The sequence below is a fragment of the Natrix helvetica genome (genome assembly GCF_964273705.1).
Source record: "Natrix helvetica genome assembly, chromosome: W".
Lineage (NCBI taxonomy): Eukaryota > Metazoa > Chordata > Lepidosauria > Squamata > Natricidae > Natrix > Natrix helvetica.
This window is the reverse complement of record NC_138555.1, coordinates 86,366,911-86,382,608: the sequence shown is the minus strand read 5'-3', so window position 1 is coordinate 86,382,608 and position 15,698 is coordinate 86,366,911. Positions and strand designations below refer to the sequence as shown.

The following is a 15,698-nucleotide window of genomic DNA, read 5'->3' as shown; positions in this document are numbered from 1 at the left end:
ACACTGGTGTGGGGGAACTTGGAGAGGGGAGAGGGAAAACCCCTCCACATGTGGGGGGAGGATGCTAGTGAACGTGCGAGGGGTCTGGGCGCCGGAGAGCAGAAACACCTTGGGGCTTCCTGCCTAGGGAAGCCGGCTCTCCTCACCCATCCAGCTTCTTTGAACTGACCACACAGCAGCCAGAAGAGGCTGGAGGGCAGCTTCCCCATTGTCTGCAGGAACAAGCAGGCTTCTGTCCCAGACCCCATGGCTTCCCCATTGTTTCCCAGGCCTGCTCTCTGGGGCAAGTCCAAGGGGATGGAGACCCTGGGGGGGGGGACGACACACACTCGCCGCGCTCAGAGAAACTCCCATGTTAGAATTCAATTCATTTTTATTTTTTCTTGTTCCAATATAGTTTTCTTCGTCAAAAAAGCTACACCTTGTAACAACCAGAAAATTTGGCAGCAATAAGGATTTGTGGTAGAAAAAAATGGCAAAAAAGAAACGGAGGGCAGGAGGGGGGGTCCTGGGGCAGAGTGGGGACATTAGAAAAAAACAGGAGAAGCGGAGGAGGAAGAGGAGGAAGGAGAGGTTGTGAGCAGGAAAAGTTGGAATAAGCGGCGATCGTGTGCCGGGGTTGGTCCCGCAGTGGCAAGGCCAGGCGCCCCGGGCGGTCGCTGCCGTCTTGGACATCCTCACACCGTTCCATCAGTAGTACCACAGATGGGACCAGCAGGCGGGTCAATACTGCGACCGCCGCAAGTGGTTGGCCATCTCGTAACACTTCTTATTGATGCAGCCGCCATGGATGCCCTCCTTGCCCATGAGGAGCACGATTGCTGCAGGGTGGGGGGAAAAGAGAGAGAGAGAAGCAGTCAGTGGCCAAGCAGGCAAGGGGGTGGGGGGGGCAACATATCCCCCCCCCAGGGAGCTTTCCTCTGCCAAATATGGCCTGGGGGGGCTTAGCGATTATGGCGGGGGAGCTAAAGGAACCAGGTGCACAGGAAGAAGGAAGCCCTTCCATTTAAGGACAAAGACAGATGCAGGGGGCAGCTGTGGGTCTGGAATGTGGCCTTAGTTTTAACTGGGCTGGGAAAGGTAATATGGGGGGGGGATGGGGTCTGACCCATTACAGTGCATGGGTTGCACCAAAGGAAGGGCCTGACTGGAAAGTCCATGCTCCTCTCCCTCCCCCCTTGGCCCTGAGCCAGATTTATGGCCGGGCCGCCTTGAGCCACAGCTGCCTGCTCCCCTGAGCCCCCCTCCCCAAGCCCCTCACAGCTGCCGGCAGCGAAGGAATGCGGCCCCTCCCAGCAGGGAAAGGCCGGCAGCTGCGGGCAGGCGCCCCTCCCCTCCCCCCCACTCACTCTTGTTGGTCATGGCGGCGGTGATGTTGTAGGTGGGGGCCCCGCCGGTGCTCTTTGTCCGGAGGTCCATGGTGTTTTCCCCGTCCAGGTAGAGGCTGTCCCGGATGACGGAGCACTTCTGGCCGCCCAGCGTCAGCCCGTTCACGAAGAGGTTGCTGCGGTCCTTCCCCACCAGCACGTTCACTTCCGCCGGCTGCAGGGGGGAGGCGGGCGGGGGGGGTCAATCGCCATCCGAGGCCCCCCCCACTTCCTCAGCCGCGCCCGCCCCTCCCCCCTCCCGAAAGCAGAAGCGGCCCCGGCTGGACGGCCCTTCGGCCTCCAGAGCCCCCGAGGGCAGGCCGCCCCCCTCAGCCGCCCCTTTCTCTGCCCGGGAGGAGGAGGAGGAGGAGGGGGGGGGCGCTGCCGTCACCGCAGGCCTGGCCGGAGAGCAGCGGCGGCGGCGTCCACGGGGCCGGAAGCGCCCGGCCCAGGCCCGCGTGGGGCCGTCCCTCCCGCCCCACCCAGGCAGCCCGGCCTCGGGGCGGCAGAGCTCAGAGGGCCGGAAAGACCCCCCCACGCGGCGGCTACGCGGCTTCCGGGAACTTAGGCCGCTTCCCTCCCCTCCGCCCCCCGGAGCCTCTCGATAAGCCGTGCCCCAGGGCGCCTCCTCCCGCGGGAGCCCCGAGACGCTCCCGGCCTCCCCTCCCGCGCCTGCCTGCCCGCCCGCCCTTCCGCTCAGCCCGCCTGGAGCCTCCCGGGGCAGCGGCGGACGAGGCCGCGGGGGCGGCGGGCGTGGGGACGTGGCACCGCGGGAGGGAAGGAGGGAGGGGGAGGCGGCCCTTCTCTCCCGCCCTGCAGGGCCTCCGGGGGCGGCGGGCGCCACATGCCCGCGGGGGGCGGGGCGAAGAGGGGCGCGGCGGGGAAGTTCCCTCCGGGGGCTCCTACCGACACCCCCCGCGCCGGCCCCCCCCAGCCGCCCCCTGACCGGAGCCCCACAGGGCCTTTCCGGGGATCCCGGCCGCCTCCGCTTCCCGGCAGCGGCACAAAGGCCCGGCGGAGGCGGCGGGAGAGGAAGCGGAAGCGGCCGGGCCCTCCCTCCCTCCCGCGCCCGCCGGTCCCGCCACCGCCGCCTCTCTCACCGTAATGCCGGCGAAGGTCTTCCCCGGGGCGGAGGCCCAGACGGAGGGCGCGTCCTTGTAGCCCACGATGGCCGCGTCCTGGCAGGTGTTGTCGGCCATCAGGCTGTCGATATAGCAGCTCCAGCCGCTCATGGCCGCAGCGGGGGCGACGGCGGAGGCGCCGGCGGAGGAGGAAGAGGCGGAGGCGGCTGAGCGGGGCCGGCGGGGTCGCCGCGGGGCTTTGCAGGCGCGCCGGGCGAGGCGTCGGGGAGCAGCTCAGAGGCGGACTGCGCCGAGGACTGGAGAGGCAGCCGAGCGCCCGAGCAGCAGCAGCAGCGGCGGGAGGAGGAGGAGGAAGCGGGGGGCGGGGCCGCGCAGGCGCTCCTCCCCTCCATTCCTGGAGCGGGGGAGGGGGAGGGGGCGGCGGAGACTCCCGGCACAAAGCGGGACCCGCCGCCCCGGACTCCCTGGGAGGGGCCGCAGCTGAGCCTGCCCCCCCCCACGCTGCATGGAGGCCCCCGGGGAACAGCGGGGTCTGGGGTCGCCCAGTTCTCCAGCGGCCGGGGGGGGGGGGCAGGGAGAGGTTGCGAAAAGGCGCCCGGAGGCTAAAAGTGGGCGAGGCGGCGGCCCTGCAAAGTTTTCCCCTTCTATTGGGGGGGGGGGAATGCCGGAGCCTCTCCCAGGGGACGTGTGGAGGGGGGAGCAGCTGGGAAGGTGCAGCCCTTTTTGGTGTGATTTCCCCCCCCCCCCAAACTTTCCCTGGCTCAGCCCCACTTGCGGCTGCCCCCTGCAGCTTCTTTTGGGGCAGCTCGGTTGGGAGGGGTGGGTGGGAGATGGTTTCAAGCCTGGTCTCTTCAGCCTCCTCCCCGAGAGCCCCCTCCCCAGCCGTGAGTGGAAGACCCCCGTTGGGAAAGGCTGCTGAGACCCCCGGGAGGGGGGCGAGGGGAGAAGGGAGCCTGGGAGGCAGATTTGCTTTGTCTGCCATGCAGGGCTGGTGCTGGGCCTGAGGCCCTCCCTCCCTCCCGCCTGGCTGGCAAAGGTCGTCCTGCCCACATGATTTGAGGGGCCCTTGGCTTCCCACCTGGAGGCTTTCTTGGCGCCCTGAGCATGTCAGACATTGGTCTCCAGGGCCTCATGTCCCACTCTGCTAATCGGGCCCCAGGTCCCCCACTTCATTATCAGAGGAGATGGTCCTTGCCCCCCTCAGCTGCCCTCCTGCCTGAGGAAAGCCCACTGGGCCATCAGATCTGCCAGGGGCCTCCTGCGGTCTCAGTGGAGGGCTCCCTGCTGCTCTCAAAGCTGCACCTTTTCTTGCAGGCCTTTCATTGCCAAACTAGGTAACACCATCAGAGTTAGCAGTAACATTTTGCAGCACTGATGATAAAATCTAGTTGGGTCGTGAAACGTCTGCAAGAAACCCAGCCCAGAGTCCACCTGGAATCACTCCTGAGCTACATACATTCTCCTTTATTGTCCATCTTAAGACTGGAGGGTCTCAAAGTGGACAAAGTGGGAGAAGTGCAGCCCGGCCTGTTTCCTCCCCAGGTACAAGAAGGGGCTTTTCTGCCTCTCCAGGAAGAGGGTGGCCACCTGTGATTTGCAGCTCCTGAATTCCCAGAAGGGGCCGGACTTCCGTGGCACCCCAAAGGACACTCTCCCCCCTCCCCCCCGCCCATGAAGCAGACCCTGAGGCTTGACTCGTGGGCTGCAGTTCTGGACTTTTCCACCGAGTCTTTCTGGGAAGGAACAGGCCGCCTTCACCAAACCTTCGCCTCCGAGTCAGAAACCGCAAGGCTGCTTGCATCAGGTGCTGTGTTGGAGGCTCACTTCCGTTCAGCCGCCTGGCTTTCAAAATGTCACAGCCCCACTAGGGGCCAAAGTGGAAACCTCCCTCCTGCGGGTACGAGCCCTCCAATCTGCTGATGCCCCTTTGCCCTTAAGCAGTCTGCAGAGGGGCACGGCGGCGGTGGCCATAGGAGAGGCTGACCTTGGTCTATTCCTGCCTGCCGGCAGGCCCCACTGTTAGCTAACACCTGCATTGCCCAGCCTCCTGGGTTCGAATCCTGGTGTTTGGGGGGGGGCCTCCTTGCTGCAAAAGAATGGGGAGGGGACTCAGAACTCAAGGAGGCCAGGAAGCAAATTGGGGTCTGGGGGGTATGGGGAGTCCTGACCCCAGAGGAGCAACTGCAAACTGCTGCAGTAGCGTCATAGCAACGGGGGGGGGGGGAAGGGCTGAGATGTCACAATGGGGGCTGGGATGCGGGGCACAGCTGTCTCTGGGAGGCTTCACGTGCAGGTCTCCAGGGCTGGCAGGGAGGGGCAGCCGAAAAGGGGAAGAGGAGCAAAACGATCACAGAGCCCAGCAGGCGAGTGTCGCAAGGGAGTGGACGGGACGGAGCCTCGCAAGGGGCCCAAAGGACAGGAACAAATCAAGCAGGTCAGCCCCCAAAGCTTCTAGAAACTGCCAGACTCCTGACTCACGCAGGAACTTTTGACATGCCTGTGGTTGCTTTGCTTAGAAGCGCTGTGGGGGGTGGCAGCGGGGCACGGGCCGCCCGCCTGGGCCTCGCCTCTTAAGGGCACGTGGAGCCCCTGCCGGGGCGGAACAAGAGCAAGCAGCAGGCTTTGGAACAGCCCAAAATAAAAGAATGGCGAAAGGCAAAACCCGAAAGGAAGGGAGAGAGGAGGGAAAGGAGCAAAAAGAGCAGCTCAAGCAGCCAGACTCAATTAAGGGTTCAGTTTTGGAAATTCCCGACTCTTTCTCTGTGCCCGGATTGCAGGAAACGTGGAACTCGGCCACCAAAGGAAGTTTCCATAGCCGGCCACGCACAGAATGGGGGGGGGGAGAGGGGGGGTTGGAGGGCATCCTGAAACATGCAACCTAGAACCGCCCGGGGAAGGGTGGCCGATTGAGCCAGGCAGGTAATGCCAGGCTGGATTGGTGCAGGCAGGGGGCTTTGCGGGGGGGGGCAGCAGTGGCCACCCCCTGGTGGTCGATGCCGGGCAGTGTGCGGGGGGGGGGCAGGAAGGAGGGGGAGGGGCTCCCGGGGCCCTTTGCTCCTCCCAGGAGTCTTGGGCAGCGTCTCGCTCTGGTTCTTCTCCAGCAGTTGGAGGCTCAGTGACTTTTTGGGTAATGCCCGAGTGGGTGGGGCACCGTTGCTTCCTCTGCCTTGCTCTCCTGGCTGAGCTGCTCAGCTCAACCCATGGAGCTTTCTCCAGCTGCGGGGGTGGGGTGAGGGGTGGGGGAGACCCTCTCTTTGACCATCCCCTCCCACCCCAAGTTAGCTCTGAAACCCCACCACTCCTGCTATTTCAGGAGCCAGGGAAACAACTGGCGGTGTCAGTTGGTCTTTCACAGAACCGGCTGGACGCCAAGGAGGCTTCTGAGGATCCCCTGTCTTTTATTTCACTGGTTTTCCCCAAGAGTCTTCAAGGCCACCGGCCGTTCAGGGGAGACGGCAGAATTTGGAAAAGCCGAAATAAAAAACGTCACCTAAAACAGGATGTTGCGCTCTTGAGCAAAGGCCTCTCAGGGCGGGATTGTCCTGCGCCGCCTTTGCACGTTTCAGCCTCTTGAGTGTGCAACACACACGCACCCAGTGGGGGGGGGGGGAGACGGGCGGTTGACCCTGTAGAGGAGACCCCAAAGACCCCCAAGGATCTGAGCAGCGGAGGCACAGAAGGGATCCCGGGGGTGGGGGGCTTGAGAGGGGGAGGCTTTCTCAAAAGCCAGGTAGCTGCTCAACAGGGCAATGCTCTCCGAGGGTTGGGGGGGCGGCGGCGTGAGGAGCAAGAGAGATTCAGGAGATCCACTCCCGATTTGCAATCCTACAACTTTGGCCAGAGCATCGCAAATTCCCCCCACCCCCCCGAAAACTCCCAAATGCCGCACTTGGAATCGGAACCCCAGCCAAGGCCCTCCAAGTCGGAGGAGGAGGAGCCCCCCCCGTTTCTTCCCTCTGCATCCCATCCCCCATGTTGCTGTGCCCCCTCCCCCCTTCCCTTTGCCTTCTGCTCTGTCCCCGGGCTTCCCCCTCTCCCGCAGCCGCCATGGGGGAGGAGGGTCGGGGGGCATTCCGGGCTGAAAGCTGAGCGGCCGCGGCTCCTCAAGTTGCCGCCTCTCCTTTCAGCGGCTGCTTGGAGGGACCCGCCGACCTTTCGCGGGACTAAATTTAGGCCAAGACGCTGGACGGGCGCCCAGGGAGCGGCGCGAAGTGGCCGGACGGGGACGGGGCCGCCCGGGGGGTGGGGGGGGAGCAGCCTCGGCCCTCTGGAGCGCCCCGGCAGGGCCGAGGGAGCAGCCCTTTCCCGCCCGGGGGCAGCGGGGGGCGCCCCGACGGCCTGGGCTGAGCCCCTTCCGAGCAGCCCCGCGCAGGGATGCCGAGATGCCGGGCGGGAAGGCGGGGTTGCTTCGGCCGGGAGCGCTGGGGAGGCAGCCACCTTCGGGCCGGGGAGCCTCGCTCGGCCGGCGCCGCTTTGCCGATGGTCCCTAAGCCGCGGCCAGGGGGGCGGGCCTGGCGGAGCCCATAAAGGCTGCCGGTCGACTCCGGTCGCCCCCGCCACTGCCAGCAGCTCCGGTGCAGCCAGCCCCGATCCCAAGCAAGTGAGTCCTGGACCGGGGAGGGGGGGGCGCGTATCTGCGGGGAGGGGCAGCTCTGCAGGCAGCAGCACTGGCCTGCCCCGGGGTCTCCCCAGCGCGGGGGGGGGCATAGCTGGACAAGGACAGGCCCCCAGCTCTCTTCTCCCAGAGGGAGCTTGAGTGGAGCACAACTCCTGGCATCATTTGGGGACCCCCAGAGAAGCCCCCCTCCCCCTCCCGCCTGTCCTTGGATCCCCCCTTCCGGCCTCCTGCAGGTCTTCCACATCCCCCAGTAGGGCCTTTTCAGAGCCTCCTCCTCTGTTTGGGGGACCACGGAGACCGCCCTTGCGTCCCTCCGCAGCTGCCCCCCCCCCCAGGTCGGACCCAGCTGGGCAGGAGGAGAAGCGAAGGGCTGGTGGCTATTTTTAGTCTTGGCAGCTGTGCCCTTCCTTTCACCTCCGGCCCACCACCCGCCCATTGGCCCTGGAACTCAGTCGGTTCCTGGCTCCCCAAAAATGGGGATGGGGGCAGCTGGAGGGGATCGATCCACCATTCATGGCCACCCTTGCTCGCCCTGCAGGATGTCGATCCAGAAGATCCATGCCCGTGAAATCCTCGACTCCCGGGGGAACCCCACGGTGGAGGTGGACCTGCACACCGCCAAAGGTACCTGCAAGGGTGGAGGAGGAGGAGGAGGAGGCGTGGATGCCCTCCCTTGCCAAAGGTAGGCCTGGGGCCTGCTGACCCTCCCCCCTCTCTTTCTCGCAGGTCGCTTCCGGGCTGCAGTGCCCAGTGGGGCATCTACTGGCATTTACGAAGCCCTGGAGCTGCGGGATGGAGACAAAGCCAGGTACCTGGGCAAAGGTAAGGGGAAAAATGGGAGGGGCGAGACACCCCTCTCCAAAGCCTCACTCTTGGGGGGAAACGGAGGCAGGGAGACGGGCAGAGGAAGGAAGATGTGCCGCTCTGACTGGATGAAGCCACCCTTATCGCGGGAGGCAGAAGGAAGAAGGGGGGGGGGGGACTGGTGCTGCCTCTACAGGCCTCCTCTGCCCATTCTCCCTGACAGGAACTCTTTGCCCTCCACTTGATGTGGGACATCCCTCCTCCTCCTGCCCCCAGAAGGCCTTGTCCTCCCCTCCATGCTCCTGGAGGGGGCATCTGCCCTGCTGACCCCCACTCCCTTAATACTGGTTGCTTCTCCCCCAGGGGTGTTGAAGGCCGTGGAGCACATCAACAAGACAATCGCTCCAGTCCTGATTGAGAAGGTGCGTCGGGGGAGGGGGGAAGAACTGTGCTAGTCTTTGGCAGCAGCTCAGCCCTGGGGGGGGGGGGTTGTCCTGTGTTGGGGCCCCCAAAGACTCTGCTGCATCCCTCCGAGGCTTGACGGGGGGGGGGTGGCTTCCCAACCAGTGGCAAACAGCCATCCTCATGTGCTCAGACGCCTTCCCTTGACACCTATGCTCCTCTAAAGAAGCGCCCCCCCACCTCAGAGTGCCCCTCGTTGATTGTGGGGAGGGGAATGTGACCACCCTGGAGCAAAAGAGTCCCTTTGGGGAGAGGAGGCGGTATAAAAATCGAAATAAAGGTAAAGGTAAAAGCCTTTCAGTGGGATGCTTTCTTTTCCCGGGGGGTGGGGGGGACAGGGGTAGGAACGCTGCAGAGCTGCAGTCGCCGTCTGTCCCCATTTCTCTTGCCCAAATGGTCTTTTGGCTCAAATTTTAAGGACCAAATAGGGAGCTTGGCATCTTTTTTGTGATTTTCATGCTCCAACGTTTTGGTATTTCCTGAAGATAATCCGTTTTTTCTTTCCTTGGCAGAAAATTAGCGTTGTTGAGCAGGAAAAGATCGACCGTGTCATGATCGAATTGGATGGAACGGAGAACAAATGTAAGTGGGGGATGCATAAGCCCCCCCCCGTGCCCTCACCCCCCCCCCCCGGACAGGAAAGCCTTACTCTGAGGCTGGGCTGGAGCTGACCTCTGACCCTTTTTGCCTTCACAGCCAAGTTTGGGGCCAACGCCATCCTGGGGGTCTCCCTGGCTGTGTGCAAGGCTGGGGCAGCTGAAAAGGGGATCCCCCTTTACCGTCACATCGCGGACCTTGCTGGGAACAAGGAGCTCATCCTGCCAGTGCCGGTGAGTGGCCCAGACAGGAGGGAGGGAGGGAGGGAGGGAGGGGAGGGGGCTTATCAGCCTCAGCTCATGGGGCTCTTGCAAGGCAGGAGCTGCTGGGGGTCTCCCTGGGGGCGGGAAGGCTTCCCAAGGGCTGAGCGCTCTGCCAGGATACGGGGCAGACCCCCAGCTCTTCCGCAGCCAGTCCAAGGGGTCAGCGCCTGCTTTCCTTCAACCCCTCAACCAGGCTTTCAACGTCATCAATGGCGGCTCCCATGCTGGGAACAAGCTGGCCATGCAGGAGTTCATGATCCTGCCGGTGGGGGCCAGCACCTTCAAGGAAGCCATGCGCATCGGGGCAGAGGTCTACCACAACCTGAAAGCCGTCATCAAGAATAAGTACGGGAAGGATGCCACCAATGTGGGGGACGAAGGCGGCTTCGCCCCCAACATCCTGGAGAACAATGAAGGTGAGAGGGCTGCGGAGGGTGGGGGTGGGGGGTCTCAGGACAGGCTGTTTCTCAGCTCGACTCTGCTGCCACAAGGGTTCCGTTTCACCCACGCTTGTGCCAGGGTGGGGTGGGGGGCGGGAATTACCTTGTGGGCTGTGACCGGAGCCTTGGCTGGGTGAGAATGCAGGCTTCTTGGGATGGAGGAAGCAGGTTGGAGCAAGGATCAAGGGGGGCAGCCCCCTGCCTCTCTCCTGCCTTTCACCCAAGAGGCACTTAGAAAAGATTTTCACCCCTAACACAAGTTCCCTAAAAAGCCATTCATATTTTGTAACGTAATGCCAAACCAGGAGTGTGCAGCTTTAAGACCTGTGGACGTCAGGGGGCATAGCATCTGTAAGAGATTTATATTGTATGGGGGGGGGGGGTGAAAAGGGGGAAAATTTGTTTGTATAAAACTCCTTTAATAATAAAAAAAAAGACCTATGGACGTCAAGCAAAGCTGGCTCTGGAATTCTGGGAGTTGAAGTCCACAGAAAGTTGCCAAGGTTGCACAGCCCTGATTTAAGCAGACAAATGTAGGAATGCCTGAGCAGAGTAGATGGCGAAAGAGGAAGCCCATTTTTCCCCCAGGGGTTCCTTTGGGGTGACAGAATCCTAGAGTTGGGAGGGTTCCCAGAGGTCATGAAGTCCATCCCACTTTGTCAGCAGGGATCCAGCTGAAAGCGTCCCTGACTCTCTCCTGTGGGTACATGCCCTGAAGGGGATTAAACCTCTATTGTGGAATCATCATCTTCAGAATGAGAGGCATTCCCCCCCCCCCTGAACCCTATTGAATAGACCAGCTCCATCTGCCCTCGGTTCCACTCCCGGCAGCCCTTCTCTATTTTGCTAAGCAAAAAGTCCCACAATACCTTATCAAAGCTTTTGCTGAAAACAAAAAATGGTTTGTGCCACCTTCTACCAAGGAGGTCACAGGTGCAAAGGCACCATGCCTGCCACCATCTCCCTTAATTAATGATGGACCAACTGACCAATGTTCAGAGGAGCCCCCCTTCCCCCACCCGGCTGATTGGCTCTAGTGCATCCTCTGCTTCAAGCACCTTGGGTGCAATTCATCTGGTCCTGGAAAGCTGACCTCTTCTCAAGCCTTTATGCCCTGATCATCTTTCTGCCCAGCTCCAGCCCTTGATCGGAGGGAAACTCAACCCTGGGGCTGGGGACGTTGACCAGCTCTGCCTTGAATTTCCTCCTCCTCCTCCTCCTCCTCCTCAGCGCTGGGCTCCGTCTCCACCAGATATTCAATCGGACCATTGATCTTTTCCCCATTTGCCTTGGGGGAAGCAGCCATAGGCAAAGCACAAGCAAATGAGCCATCAAAGGGATGAACAGGGCACACGCCCGCCTGTTGCTCTGCACTTTTGTCACAGTTCTGTGGGTCCTCTAGATCTGGCCTCCTTGGCACCTTCCAAGCAGGACCTGCTTTCCCCCCCCCCCTCCCTCCCTGGCCTGTTCACACGCCCTGTGTGCAATTCAACCTTCTCACAGGGATCAAATCCCCTCCAAGTATTTCTCTCCTGACATTCATGCTTTGGATGCAGTCCACATGCCTTGGGGGGGGGGGGCTTCCCCTCCCCATCTTAAGAAGCCCTTTTGCAACTGGCTTTTCTGCTTCCCTCCTTGGCATTCTCAGGTTTAACTTCCTGCATTATGAAGGAGGTGGAAGCCTTTCCTTCCAGAAACACACAAACCGCCTCATTCTCAACCAACAGCACAGCATCTACGTACCACAGCAGGCACAATCGTATCTTGAGATGTCACATCTTTTAATATCGGTGTGAATTTACTTGACTGTAAAATAACCAATAACTAGGTACACCCCCCCCTGGTCAATTTCTCATGGTGGTGACCAATTCACCCCTTCTTTGGATTATTCCTGCCCATTTTCTCCCCTGGCATTCAAAGCGACTTCTCCCTCTCCTTCCCTTCTTTGTTCGTCAAATGCAAATCCTTCCCGTTTGTGTTTGTTCCTTTGCCGCCTGCAAAGGAGGGCTTCACCCACAGTCAAAGCAGCTGACGTTTTGCCTCTTGGAAGGATTTGTAGCTCACTTGTGGGGCCCTCGGGGTTCGGTGTTTTTCACGTTTCATGACCACACTAGGGAACATCATCAGTGCACCGATACGTTACCTGGTTAAAGAAACTCCTGCAAGGGAAGAACTGAACCGGGGGAGGCCCAGAGAGCCCACCTTCCTCCTCTTCCCAGATTTCGGCCACCGGCTGAAATGCGGCTGCCGGCTTTTATGAGGATTTGCCACCAGCTTCCTCAAGTGGCACAGACAGGCGGGCGGGGGGGGGGGGTTCCCTGCAATCCAGACCCCCCCCTTACTCATACCAGGAGGGGCTCATTTCACTGACCCACTGGCTTCCCCCCGCGCCCCCCCCCCAGCCCTGGAGTTGCTGAAGAGTGCCATTGAGAAAGCCGGCTACCCGGACAAGATCGTGATCGGCATGGATGTGGCCGCCTCCGAGTTCTTCCGGAAAGGGAAATACGACCTGGACTTCAAGTCCCCCGACGACCCCAACCGCTACATCTCTGGGGAGAAGCTGGGCGAGCTTTACCAGAGCTTCATCAAGAACTACCCAGGTGAGGGGGGGCGGATGGGGGGGGCACTGGGCCCGTAAAGGTAGCGGGGTGTGACTCCCAGCTGCTCCTTTGCAGTGGTCTCCATCGAGGACCCCTTCGACCAGGATGACTGGGAGACCTGGAAGAACTTCCTGACCCAGGTGCAGATCCAGATCGTGGGGGACGACCTGACGGTCACCAACCCCAAGCGCATCCAGAAGGCGGTGGAGCAGAAGGCCTGCAACTGCCTCCTGCTGAAGGTCAACCAGATCGGCTCCGTCACAGAGTCCATCCAGGCGTGAGTCCCTTGCTGGGGGGGCGAGGGTCCCTTCTGAAAGTGACCTCCGGCTGCTTGCTCAGGTCCTCCCTTCTCTTCTAGCTGCAAGTTGGCCCAGAGCAATGGCTGGGGGGTGATGGTGAGTCACCGCTCCGGGGAGACCGAGGACACCTTCATTGCCGACCTGGTGGTGGGGCTCTGCACTGGGCAGGTGAGAGAATGGCCGTCCCTCCTCTCCATCCTTCCAGGCCCATGAGGGGCACTCGACCTCCTCCTAAAACAACCCCTCCCTTTGCAGATCAAAACCGGAGCCCCCTGCCGCTCGGAGCGCCTGGCCAAGTACAACCAGCTGATGAGGTGAGGAGAGCAGATCCTCCCCCTATCCTTTCTTTTGGGGGGAGGGGGGTGTTTCTGCTGCTGACTAACGGCCTCTCTCTGCCTTTCCACAGGATCGAGGAAGAGCTGGCTGATAAAGCACAGTTTGCCGGCCGCAAATTCCGGCACCCCCTGGCCAAGTGAGCGCTCCAGAAAGCGAGCGGGAAGGGGGAGGCTGGGGGGGGGGGTCTGAGAGGAACCACCACTCTGCCTGCTGAAATGGACCCCGCCCTTCGAGGCCTGGCCTCCTGTCTCTTACCACCTATAGAAGATCTGTGAAATTGCCCCAACTCCACCCTGGGGGCCTGAATAGAACGGCTGCTGTGCCAACTACTTTGCCCTTTGAGTGTGTCATTCTTGAGAAAAGCTGACCAGGCTTCCCCCCCCCCCCCGCGCCCACTTCCCTGCCAAAGACTCTTAGGCCTGCCTAAGGGTCCCAGGTTCACCAGGCCAAGCTCAGAATCCCCACTGGGGGCAGACAGGAGAGCAGCAAAGTCAGACCCAAAGCCCAGCTACTGCACTCCACCCACCCCCCAAACCCCAAGGCCTCGGGCCCACCACGCCGCACGCTGCACAGCCTCCACTGGCTAATTTGAAAGGGGCCTGGCCCCCCACTCATCTCAAGGTACAATGTGGGACCGACCTCAGCCACTTTCTCCTGCCTGAGCAAATGAAACCCTTCCCACAGAACTGGAGGCAAACAGAAGGCAGTACTGGCAGGAAGAGTTTAATGGGATGGGTACACGACACCCCTCCAGACGTTGCAACCAGGCTTCTGGGCTGCCCTCCATCTGTGGGCTCCCAAAACAAAGGGACCGGGGGCAGGGGGGGGAATAAAAACCTGGCATTATGCACACACACACACACACACACACACTTACTGAAGTCGCCCAAAGGGATCAGAGACCAGGAGGTCTGCCCTGCTGCCCCAAAGGAAGTGGCCACTCGGCCTTTCTCTCCTACCAACTGAGCTGTGCGAACACCAAACAACGGGGCGTAGACCTCTTTAAGCAATGAGAGGAGAAGGAAGCTCAGCCCCAGATCTCCCAGGGACAGGAGGAGGCTCGACTAGAGGGCAAAGGTCAGCCCCAAGATGATGCTGTGGGTGGGATGGGAGTGGGGAATTTGGGTGGCAAAGCTGGCGGGCTGCAGCCCCACAACTGAGCCAGATGGGGACTCCTCCCGTGGCTCAAAAGCAACCCACCAAGCTGGGTAATGGAGTTCAATGGGCAGAAGAAGGAGACAACTGTGGGAGAGGGGATGCCTATTCACACGACCCCCCCCTCCCCACCGGTGGCCACACCCCTCATCACCTTTCCTCACTTGGCTTAGGCAGCCTTTAAAACGCTTTTTTAGCGCATTAAAAAGCAAATTCTAGCTAGTAGTTTGAGGGGGGAGGGAGAGGAAGGGAGGATGAGTCCCCACTGATTCCCCCCCCCCCACGGGAGCAGCCCTGAGGCCGCCCCACAAGATGGAGCGGGGCCACCGAGGGCCCCTAGGAGCTCTTGGCCTCCTCCTCGCTCTGGCGCAGCCGCTTCTTGGCCCGGATCTCGTTCATGGCCTCCTCGATGGAGCGGGTGTCCCTCTTGTTGGCCACCGGCACTGCAGGAGGAGGAGGAGGAAGAGTGAAGGGGAGGGGCTTCCAGGGGGCTCCCCCCCCAGCGCCCCTCCCTCCGCGGGGCTCACCGCAGCCGTAGGCCTTGTTGGCCTCCATGGCTTGGGCGGCGTCCTTGGCGGCCACTCGGCCGATCAGGTGGCTGTACTTGTCCTTGTAGTCGCTCGGGGGGGTCACCTCCGCCGGCCCTCGCAGCGCCTCCTCCGCCGCCTGACGCTGTGCCGCTTCCTGGGGGAGGGAGACGTCAGTCGCCCCCACAGCCGCCGCACGGAGCTCCCCCTCGCCCCCTCCCCCCGCGCACCTTCATCCGGCGCCGCTCCTCGGCCTGCCGGGGGTCCCACTCCTCCCCGCGCCGGTAGGCCTCCAGCTCCTCATCGCAGGGCGCGAACTCCTGGGGGGGAGGGGGAGAAAGAGGTGGGTCAGGGGAGGAGGGGGGGTCGTGCGTGGGGGAGGGGCACGGGGAGGGGCGCTTGCCTTCTTGAAGAGCATGACGTAGCGGGAGTCCTCGTCGTCGCCGAAGGAGAAGGACGCCAGGCCGGCCACCTCCGCCACGTCGTGCCTGCGCAGAGCCGCCCCGGAGGCGTCAGGGAGGAGAAGGGGGGGCTGTCAGCCGGTGTCCCCTTCCCCAAAGCGCCCCCTCCCTCCCTCCCTCCCTCCCCCCCTTTCCCACTCACAGGATGCTGCGCTCGATCTTCCCCATGGGGCGGAAGCGTCTGCGGGGCTCCGCGCTCTCCTGCAGGAAGGCCGAGACCTCCCGTTCCATCTGCGGCGGAGGAGGAGGAGGAGGAGAAGCCCCGTCAGGCGGTCTGCGTGTCGTCCCCCCCCCCGAGCCCTCCCCCCAGGGGCCCCCGCAGGAGGGGAGGGAGGGAGGGGGGGCGGACGGACCCTCTTGCGGAAGGCGGCCTTCTGGCGCTTCTCCTGCTCCTGCAGCGTCCGCAGCCGCGCGCTCTGCTCTGCGGGGGGGAGAGAAGGGGCTCAGCGGTTGGGACGGGGGCGCCCTTCCTCAGCCCCCCCCACGCCCTCTCCCCCACCTCCACCCACCTCTGGCGCGCCGGGCCTCGCGGTCGTCCAGCCCGGGCGGCGGCTCCATGGAGCTCAGGATGGAGCCCAGCAGGTCCGCCATCTTCGCAGCCGCCGCCTTCGGCCACGCCCCCTCGCGCGGCGCCCCCGTGACGTCACCGCGCCGGAAGGCCGTTCCTCGGAGTGCGGGAGCAGCTCC

General features: G+C 62.5%; 3 protein-coding genes across 3 annotated transcripts; 1 reads left to right on the top strand and 2 right to left on the bottom strand.

Annotated features, from left to right (window-relative positions):
• Window positions 1-355: 355 nt before the first annotated feature.
• On the bottom strand, window positions 356-2,781 carry LOC309400769 (profilin-1). The gene is made up of 3 exons (XM_081969425.1): window positions 2,468-2,781; window positions 1,350-1,542; window positions 356-821 (listed from the first exon to the last, which is right to left on the bottom strand). The coding sequence occupies exons 1-3, from the start codon at window positions 2,597-2,599 to the stop codon at window positions 724-726; spliced, it is 423 nt and encodes a 140-aa protein (XP_081825551.1). The 5' UTR covers window positions 2,600-2,781; the 3' UTR covers window positions 356-723.
• A 4,195-nt stretch (window positions 2,782-6,976) lies between these two features.
• LOC309400886 (beta-enolase) lies at window positions 6,977-13,197 on the top strand. Its single transcript, XM_081969607.1, has 12 exons — window positions 6,977-7,049; window positions 7,606-7,691; window positions 7,794-7,889; window positions 8,235-8,293; window positions 8,846-8,915; window positions 9,030-9,163; window positions 9,387-9,609; window positions 12,036-12,233; window positions 12,309-12,510; window positions 12,592-12,700; window positions 12,788-12,846; window positions 12,939-13,197. The coding sequence occupies exons 2-12, from the start codon at window positions 7,607-7,609 to the stop codon at window positions 13,006-13,008; spliced, it is 1,305 nt and encodes a 434-aa protein (XP_081825733.1). The 5' UTR covers window positions 6,977-7,049; window position 7,606; the 3' UTR covers window positions 13,009-13,197.
• A 378-nt stretch (window positions 13,198-13,575) lies between these two features.
• LOC309400455 (sperm-associated antigen 7-like) lies at window positions 13,576-15,698 on the bottom strand. The gene is made up of 7 exons (XM_081968964.1): window positions 15,521-15,698; window positions 15,365-15,432; window positions 15,154-15,242; window positions 14,954-15,038; window positions 14,781-14,870; window positions 14,551-14,707; window positions 13,576-14,466 (listed from the first exon to the last, which is right to left on the bottom strand). The coding sequence occupies exons 1-7, from the start codon at window positions 15,600-15,602 to the stop codon at window positions 14,360-14,362; spliced, it is 678 nt and encodes a 225-aa protein (XP_081825090.1). The 5' UTR covers window positions 15,603-15,698; the 3' UTR covers window positions 13,576-14,359.

Coding starts and splice junctions, on each gene's coding strand:
- LOC309400455 (XM_081968964.1), bottom strand. CDS start 15,602: ATGGCGGACCTGCTGGGCTCCATCCTGAGCTCCATGGAGCCGCCGCCC. Junction 15,243..15,364: donor AGGCCGCCTTCCGCAAGAGG/GTCCGTCCGCCC, acceptor CCTCCGCCGCAG/ATGGAACGGGAGGTCTCGGC. Junction 14,467..14,550: donor CAACAAGGCCTACGGCTGCG/GTGAGCCCCGCG, acceptor CTCCTCCTGCAG/TGCCGGTGGCCAACAAGAGG.
- LOC309400886 (XM_081969607.1), top strand. CDS start 7,607: ATGTCGATCCAGAAGATCCATGCCCGTGAAATCCTCGACTCCCGGGGG. Junction 7,890..8,234: donor AGCCAGGTACCTGGGCAAAG/GTAAGGGGAAAA, acceptor CTTCTCCCCCAG/GGGTGTTGAAGGCCGTGGAG. Junction 8,294..8,845: donor CTCCAGTCCTGATTGAGAAG/GTGCGTCGGGGG, acceptor TTTCCTTGGCAG/AAAATTAGCGTTGTTGAGCA.
- LOC309400769 (XM_081969425.1), bottom strand. CDS start 2,599: ATGAGCGGCTGGAGCTGCTATATCGACAGCCTGATGGCCGACAACACC. Junction 1,543..2,467: donor AGACCTTCGCCGGCATTACG/GTGAGAGAGGCG, acceptor TCCCCCCTGCAG/CCGGCGGAAGTGAACGTGCT. Junction 822..1,349: donor CGCCGCCATGACCAACAAGA/GTGAGTGGGGGG, acceptor CCCACCCTGCAG/CAATCGTGCTCCTCATGGGC.